The 9,110-nt window shown below is 41.9% G+C and overlaps 1 protein-coding gene across 4 annotated transcripts; it reads left to right on the top strand.

The window, feature by feature from the left end:
- The first annotated feature begins 1,681 nt into the window (after positions 1-1,681).
- LOC147899440 (putative pentatricopeptide repeat-containing protein At3g15130) lies at positions 1,682-4,700 on the top strand. 4 transcript variants are annotated; one of them, XM_087377825.1, is made up of 3 exons: positions 1,682-1,940; positions 2,096-2,192; positions 2,281-4,700. In XM_087377825.1, exons 2-3 carry the CDS (start codon positions 2,124-2,126, stop codon positions 4,102-4,104), a joined length of 1,893 nt encoding a protein of 630 aa, XP_087233951.1. In that variant the 5' UTR covers positions 1,682-1,940; positions 2,096-2,123; the 3' UTR covers positions 4,105-4,700. The 4 variants fall into 4 exon arrangements, with proteins under 4 accessions (XP_087233951.1, XP_087233950.1, XP_087233952.1 ...); XM_087377824.1 differs by having other exon boundaries at positions 1,682-1,985; XM_087377826.1 differs by having other exon boundaries at positions 1,682-2,192; positions 2,281-2,487; positions 2,653-4,700.
- The last annotated feature ends 4,410 nt before the right edge of the window (positions 4,701-9,110 follow it).

Genomic DNA, 9,110 nt, shown 5'->3' with positions numbered 1-9,110 from the left:
AATTAGCTAATGCATTATCCCAAATTCATTTTCAATCAGTTCAAGTTGTAGCAAACGGTCATTCTCAATGATTGTTGCTAGCTTCATCATGTACGTCCCTTCCAGTTCCAGTCCAACACCACTCTTTAGATGATTTAGACATTTACAATCATATATCCCCAAATTCTTGTTAATTCAACTAGTCGACCCTCATATTTTAAACTTTATGATGCGCTTGTATATTTTCACAAGCCTCCCTTTCAACCACAAGTGTACATTCCCTTATCTGTCCAATATTTAGATCTTAGGTCCTTCTATGATGATGCATTGGGAGGTCAATTAGGTTTTGTCAAAGTGCTCAGCAATTCTCTTTGTTGTTAATGAATGTGACCTTTGCATATAGCATTAACATGAACAACTTTTTCATCTATATGTATATGTGTGTATGTGTGTGTGTGTGTGTGTGTGTGTGTGTGTGTGCACGCGCATGTGTATATATATGTATGTATGTGTGTGTGTATGTATGTGTGTGTGTGTGTGTGTGTGTGTGTGTGTGTACACACACACACACACACACACACACACACACACATGCATGCATGCATACATACATACATACATACATATGTGCCTCCCACATCAGTTATGCATCACATCTATTGCTCCATGAAAGGATGCAGACATGAAACGGTTTTATGCCAGAGATGTGCACAATCATCTTTGTTTATCGAGCAGGGGTGCATCTTATCAATGCATTTGTGGTCCTTCTGAGTTTTGTTGTGATATGATAGAGGTCAACCCACTTGGCCAGAAAATTTTCACCTAAACCAACCTTCCTTGTCAAATCAATTCGACTAGTCCACCCTCATATTTTAGACTTTATGATGTGCTTGTATATTTTCACAAGGCTCCCTTTCAACCACAAGTGTACATTCCTTGTCTGTCGAATATTTAGATCCTAGGTCCTTCCATGATGATGCATTGGGAGGTCACTTAGGTTTTGTCAAAGTGCTCAGCAATTCTCTTTGTTGTTGATGAATGTGACCTTTACATATAGCCTTAACATGAATGACTTTTTCATCTATATGTATATGTGTGTGTGTGTGTGCACGTGTGTATACATATATGTATGTATGTATGTATGTATGCATATATCTGTATGTATGTATGTATGTGTGTGTGTGTGTGTGTGTGTTGAGATATCTCAAGCCTTTCTCCTTGCGAACGAATCACCACTATATATATGTGTGTGTGTGTGTGTATATGTATCTATATCTCTCTCTCTCTCTCTCTCTCTCTCTCTATATATATATATATATATATATGTATATATATGTGTGTGTGTGTGTGTGTATGTATATATATGTATATGTACACACACACACACACACACACACATATATATACATATATATATATATATATAGAGAGAGAGAGAGAGAGAGAGAGAGATATAGATACATACACACTTTTTTTTTGTGAGAATATAGATACATACACACTTTTTTTTGTGAGAATACATACACACACACACACACACACACACACATATATATAGTGGTGATTCGTTCGCAAGGAGAAAGGCTTGAGATATCTCAATACAACATGGAAGAAAGGTGGATTGGAAGCCTCAGTACAACCGAGCTAGGAGCGAGCATGGCCATGCAAACCCAACGCTGGCTTGAAATGAGTATATGGGATGAGGCGTAATGAATATGAAAAGAGATGCAGGAGCGCCAATTGCTGGGATGCAAAGCATTGAACAAAGCCCATGAGCTACCAATTCGAGATGCAGGAGCGCCAACTGCAAGTGCTGAGGATGCTAAGCATTGGAGCAAAGGCCATGAGCTACCAATTCGAGATGCAGAAATTCCAACTGCAAGTGCTGAGGATGCAAAGCCACTAAACATTGAGCAAAGCCCACGAGCTACGAATTGGTTCAAAACCATGCCGTGCTAGATGTGACAATTCTTCGACCCCAACTCTGATGTTACGACATCCAAATGGTGTCGGACATTAGAAAACCCACATTCGGCTTTCCACTTTCTGTAGCTGGATTTGGTTGAATAAAGCAACTTTCGTTTTTCCTTAATGTCGTAAGAGGGCTGTCTTTCAGGGATTAACCAACCACGGGGTCGTCATCCATGGATCAACTAAACACGGAGCGCTTATTGCAAGATCCTAGCCAATGGTCGGGTAACATGAGTAACAGAGTAAGTGCAAAGCAGGCGGGCCAACCAAAATTACTGGATGTCTTTTGTTAGCATTTATTTAGTCAAGATTTGGATAATTGTCTTTCAGGGCATTGTCGATTCTCTAGTGCTTACGCATAAGACTACCAAAGGAGCTCTTTGGACAACCGACCGGAATTTTCCAGAACTGGTCAAGGAAGCATTAGAAAAGAACGCTCCCAGGACAATTGTTGGGGATAGCTTCCAAAGCGGCGGTCATTGCTTTTGTGCAGGTGAAGTTGGAAATGCAGTCGCCCAGAGGTCGGCTCAGCTTGAGGTTAAGGAAATTCCTGCCCCTACGTTGAAATTAATTAAGACAAACAATTTGATGCACATGTATGCGAAGCGTGGGAGGATGAACGATGCTCGCCGTGTGTTTGACAGCATGCCAAATCGTGATGTCGTGTCATGGAATATTATGATCCTTGGGTATGCCAAGCAGGTAGAGGGTGTGCTGGCTTTGGAGGTATATGCAAGGATGCACGAGGAGGGTGTCCAATCGAGTGCTCGAACTTTTGTTGGTGCATTGAAGGGTTGCAGTAGCCTAGCAGCATTGAAGGAGGGGAATCAAGTTGATGGGAAGCTTTCAGAAAAAGAGTGCCTTGAGAGGGGTAGAACTATCCACTCCCAAATAGTTACGACTGGCTTTGAGTCAGATCTCTTTGTGGGGACAACCTTGGTAGATATGTATGCAAAATGTGGGAGCATGGGGGATGCACAACGTGTCTTTGACCAGTTGCTGCATCGTAATGTTGTCTCCTGGAATGCCATGATCCTGGGGTACAGCAAGCAGGAAGAGGGTGCGCAAGCTTTGGATTTATATGCACAAATGCCACAGGAAGGTGTCCAACCAAGTGGTCCAACCTTTGTAGCTGCATTGAAGGCTTGCAGCAGACTGCTCGCAGCACTGACAGAGAAGAAGCAAGTGGATGAGAAATTGGTTAAAAATGGATGCCTGGAGAAAGGTAGAGCCATCCACTCCCAATTAGTGAAGAGTGGATTTGAAACAGGTGTATTCGTGGGAACCACCCTAGTGGATGCTTACACAAAATGTGGGAACATGAAGGATGCACGATATATATTTGACAAGGTTTCTTATCGTGACGTTGTGACGTGGAGTACCATGATCTTGGGGTATGCTGAGCAAGAAGAAGGCGAGGAGGCTTTCAAGCTTTATGCTAAAATGCAAGAGGAAGGTCTCTCGCCAGATAGCTTGGCCTTTGTTGCCATCCTGAAAGCATGTGTGAACACAGCAGCCTTAGAAACTGGAAAGGAACTTCATTCTCAAATTAGCAGGGTTGGATTTGAGACTATTACAATTGTTGCGAACAGTCTTATTGACATGTATGCAAAATGTGGGAGCATGGTTGATGCCCAGGAATTGTTTGATGCACTGCTTACAAGGGATGTTGTAACATGGAGCTCATTGATTGCAGGATATGCCCGCCAGGGAGAGAGTGATCGTGTTTTTCATTTGTTTGAGGTGATGTGGCAGGAAGGCATCCAGCCAAATGAATTCACATTCATTAGTGTTCTCAGTGTTTGCAGTCATGCAGGTTTACTAGACAATGGCCAAAAATACTTTAAGTCTATGAGCACACAGTATGGCATCACCCCCAATATTGAGCACTATACTTGCATGGTTGATCTTCTAGGCCGTGCAGGCCAATTGAATGAAGCAGTGGTGATGGTGGAAAGGATGCTTTTCCAACCTGATATTGCTATTTGGTTGACTGTGTTGGGCGCTTCTCAAAAGTGGAAGAATGTGGACATTGGAAGATGTGCCTTTGAATGTACGGTGAGATTAGATGGAAATCTTCCCACAGCATATGTTATGATGTCTAATATATATGCAGATGCTGAGATGTGGGAGGAACATGATAAGATTCAGTAATGAAAAAAAGTGTATTATGACGGAAGAATCGAAGATGCCAGGGCTAAGCTGGACAACTGACCTTAGAAGGATTGAGCTTATATTTGTTATAACATGCATCCATTGCCAATGAGGGTCCGTGTGTCATCACTAGCTCCTACTGCCCCTTAGGGCAAGTTGCTATGGCAGACAGCATGAAACATTACGGGCTTACTGTGCAAGTTCTAGAGCCCAAGCATAGGACCACTTGGAGGTGTTAGAAACAGCACGCCCACCGCTAGGCGAGCAGAGGCAAACCAGATGGAACCCTCAATTGGTGCTGCCAATTACCTGAATCAACACTCCGGGGGCACCTATACATGTTACAAAGGACCTGAGATCTGGTGCTGACTATCACCAGCACACTGCGTTTATATCGAAGATAGAAGGATGGAATCTTTTTTGCGAAATGTAAGTCGTGTTCATAATCACAAGGATGGTAACTGTTCTTGTAGGGACTGTGGTGAAAACATGGCAGTCATAGCTGTGCGGTCTGGCATTGAGTTTGCTGTGTTGAGGGCTAGGCCGCAACAGAGAACCCTGATGGTCCTTAGATGTCACAGAGTTTGTGTCATAATGCAGTCAAGTGGATTTAGAGAGTCAACTGAAAATTAGTAAACTGTCCATAACTTTTTGGCCGCTTCTCTCTTTCTTACGAAACATATATCAACATGAAGTCTCTTTAAACTTAGATCTTGAATCAGATATTGCTGCAAAATATTATGAGTCTCTGTGTCTTATAGTCTGTTTTCATGATAGTTTTTACTCTCTTCCAGTAAACTGTCCATATCTCTTCAACCATCTATCTGTTTTCAACGAAACTTATATCAGCGCGAAGCCTATCTCAAGGCGCATCTCTTTGTGTGTTTGAATCTTTGATATCATGTCTCTACTAAAAGTTATAGGCCTTTGTGTCTAATGATAGTTTGTAGAGAGTTTTGAGCTAAGTGTAAAGGTGTCTATGAAGGAGGTGCAATGTTTCCTTGGAATCTATCCATCCGACCCAATTAGCCCCTTCAAACTCCTCGATATATATCATTTCATGTCATGTTGAGCTGCAAGATCTTCTTTCAACAACGTATCACTCTGCTCTTTGGCACAAACCGGCTCACTGAGATTATGGTCTCTGCTGATCCTTTCCTTCTCCCTATGCTTGATTACAACATCACTTGGGATGTTACCATCTTCATTTCCACAAGAGAGACTGGTCGAACCTGTGAATAGCTTGTTGCAAAGAGACATGGAAAATCATCTAGCATATCCAAGTACTAGAGCTTCTCACCACCTGATAGAGAATCACCAAGAAGCTCTTCATTGCATTGGCATCATTTAGTGTGCTCCACATCTCCCACATGAAGTGTCTCTATAGGACCACCGTGTTCCCTCCTGACTCATCCCAATCAGCACCAAGACAAAGACCAAAGGCCACTCCTTCCACCTCACCCTCTGACTTGGACTCCTCGGAGCTACACCCTGTCTCTTCTTCTTCATCGGTCAAGTCAGAGCTTGAACTCTCTGATGTTGAAGACTCCTCCTTGACAACCTCCTTTTTGCAGCTACAAAATCAATTCTCCAGTATTCCACTTTTGAACAGCCTTCACCTTGCGTAGCCAAGGCCTTCCCAAAATCAATGGATGAGCACGTGCATCTAGCTTGGTAGGGATCACCTAAAAAGTAGTCGGCACAGAAATTCCACATACATCCACTTCTAGATTCTTCGCAACTCCCAAGGTCTTAACCCTAGTGTTGTCAGCTAATTTGATGCGATAAGGAGAGGTAGTACTAGAGTAGTTTAAATCAGCATCTATCATGGTCTTCTCACTGATGACATTAATCGATGCACCTCCATCAATGTACACATTAGAAATCACTTGACCATCAATGATCACATCAACCATAGGTACAATATCACCAACATCTATATCTATCTTTTGAACAATAGGAATGGCACTTTTCTTCTTTTTCTTCTTTGACACTCCTGTGCTTGTTAGCTTTCCCCATTCCTTCTGTAGTTTTAGAGACAAAGCAAGTAATTGACCAAAGGTGATATGAGCTTCCTTTTCTTTAAGGTCGGACAACAAGTCATAGCTTCCAATGCCTTGTCCTAAAGGAAAGTCTGACTGGCTATTTCTCCTTCTAGATGCCTTCTTTTTCTTACTATAGTGTTCCTCTTCCTGATGTTCCCCATCTACTTCTTCCTTGCTTTCTTCTTCTTCTTTTGCTTTACCACGCCCCCGTTTAGCCATCATTACCTCTCTTTCCTCATCCCCTGAAGAAGCTTCTAACAAGGATACTTCTTTTTCTTCTTTCTTTCTCAATCTAGGACACTCGGGGCGATAGTGATCTTTTTCATTACATTCATAGCAAGTGACCCCACTCTTATCTCGAGGCCTATCTTCACTCTTTGGTGCTCTAGGTTGTCGTGCATTAACCAAATACAATTTCAAATCAGCAAACTCTGCCATCAATTGGGAGATATTATGATCTAACTCATAGGACTTTGGTACCTGAGGAGTGCCCATTACCTCCACCTTAGAAGTTGAAGTTGTTGAAGACACAAAAGAGGATTCGATCTTTAGAGAAGCTTCTTTCTTGGTCACAATGCGAAGTGCCTCCATGTATGTTGTTGGATCTTTACTCATTACTTTTGAGCAAAGACAAGGCTCCAAAGCCATAACAAATTTGCTCATCTTTAAGTGCTCCATCCCTGAGAGACTTTGAGGGGCTAATGATGTAGATGCCACAGCTCGCAAAGCTGCCCTTTCATACTTTGTCCATAAAGTTTCATATCGGATTGCCAATGCAAAGTTGATAGAACCGGTCCAACTGTAACATCGAAGCATTTGGCGACTCCACTACCCCAAATCTCTGCTTCATTACTGCCACCACTTGGTCCTAGTCCTCCTTGGTAGAGTCTGGCAAGGCCTCATGCCAACTCAAGGCTACACCTTCAAGAAAATCAGGCAAAATCTCTGCCCGATCCCTAATGGACCATCAGAAAGCTGGTATCCTCGAACAAAATCCCGAAGATAAGACTCCGGGTCTTCCCCTTGGGTCGCTCGAAACACTGGAATCTTCACCATGATGAAACACAAAAAGGAAACACCAAGATCTAAATAATATCCCAAATAAGATCCCACAGAGCCTTAGTATACCAAGACCAACTTATTATGCATAACCACTTGTTGAAAACCCTCCACAATGTGATCCTCAACAAAATCTTCAAAAATAAGTAACCAACTAGCACCATGAAAACATTGTGTATACATGCATTCAAGAATCACCCTTCTCACAATAGGAAGTGCACATGAAAGCTTCAAGATATTGTACTCTTCATCATTTGCATAGCAAAAGAAGTTGAAAGCATTGAGAATCACCACTCCATTGTTATAGTCAAAAACTACCCAAAGACTCAACTCTTCTTCACACCAAGCTACCAGTGCATGGAACAATCCCCAATCTATCATTGTGCCTACTGCCGGCATTGTCGATTCACCAACATATTCAACAGTGCAAACATAAAAGATATGATCATGGTGACTGTGCGAATAGCTTGAGCATCACCTTCACAATCTTCAAGTTCTCCTAAAGGGGCTGCAATCTCTTTTAACGAAGTTCTTCTAGGCATCTTCTTTATCTCATCAGAAACACATGCCTATATTAGGTATAACATGCAATCAAGTACATCTGAGACTGTTTAGTAAGGTGGGATGAATCCAATACCAAATGTACTCGGTGTCTCCACCAAAAGATGTGACATGAATTTGGGGGTAATAAACTTCACGCACCTCTTCACTTCTTGTTGCTTTCGAACTGACTGACAAAGATATTTATCATTGAGAATGGGACATTAAAAAGAAGCTTTTATGCCAAGATACCACACCATACTTTCCTCCCTCAGATGAGAATGAAGATGGTAACATCCCAAGTGAAGTTGTAATCAAGCATAGGGAGAAGGAAAGGAGCAGCAGAGGCCATAATCTCAGCAAGCCGGTCTGTGCCAAAGAGAAGAGCGATACGTTGTTGAAAGAAGATCTTGCGGCTCAACATGACATGAACTGATATATATCGAGGAGTTTGAAGGGGCTGATTGGGTCAGATGGGTAGATTCCGAGGAAACATTGCACCTCCTTCATAGACACCTTTACACTTAGCTCAAAACACTCTACAAACTGTCATTAGACACAGAGGCCTATAAATTAGAGACATGATATCAGAGATTCAAACACAAAAGAGATGCACCTTTGATGGCTTTGCATTGATATAAGTTTCATTGAAAACAGATAGACGGTTAAAGAGATATGCATAGTTTACTGGAAGGGAGTAAAAACTGTCATGAAAATAGATTGTCAGACATAGAGACTCATAACATTTTACAACAATATCTGATTCAAGATCTAAGCACATAGAGACATGTACTTAAAGAGAGCTTCGCATTGATATATGTTTCGTAAGAAAGAGAGAAGTTGCCAAAAAGTTATGGATAGTTTACTAGACGGGGGGCAAAACTATCATGAAAACAGACTGTCTGACACATAGACTCATAACTTTTTGCAGTAGTATTTGATTTAAGGTCTAAGCACATAGAGACATGAGAGTGCTCTCAACGGAAGCAAGAACGAAAGAAGGAGAGAGAGAGAGAGAGGGAGACAGAGAGCCACACAAGTTTTGGTGGGTGCAGAACCACCCTAATCTTCTTTTTCATTCATTTATATATGTGTTTGAGTATTGTACATAACCGGGGTTAAGGCACAGTGACCTTTAACCCCCACAACCTCCCACTTAAAGGACAATGTGCCTTTAAGGAAGAATAACTAGTGAGCATACTATCCAATGCCCATCAATACACGACAATACTCAAACCGCTGACTAGGTAGACTCTTCGTCAGCATATCTGCAGGGTTATCATCTGTATGAACCTTGACAAGCTCTATGCGCTTGTCCTCAAGTACCTCCCTGATGAAATGGTACCTGACCTCAATGTGTTT

The sequence above is a fragment of the Dipteris shenzhenensis genome, chromosome 8 (genome assembly GCF_047967505.1).
Source record: "Dipteris shenzhenensis isolate YYH24624 ecotype China chromosome 8, Dip_SZ_1.0, whole genome shotgun sequence".
In the NCBI taxonomy this organism is placed as follows: Eukaryota; Viridiplantae; Streptophyta; class Polypodiopsida; order Gleicheniales; family Dipteridaceae; genus Dipteris; species Dipteris shenzhenensis.
This window is presented reverse-complemented; position numbering and strand designations above follow the sequence as displayed.

Excerpts from the sequence above, each read along its gene's own strand:
- LOC147899440 (XM_087377825.1), top strand. The coding sequence starts at position 2,124 with ATGGATCAACTAAACACGGAGCGCTTATTGCAAGATCCTAGCCAATGG. Across the intron at positions 2,193-2,280 it reads CGGGTAACATGAGTAACAGA|GGCATTGTCGATTCTCTAGT; the intron begins GTAAGTGCAAAG and ends ATTGTCTTTCAG.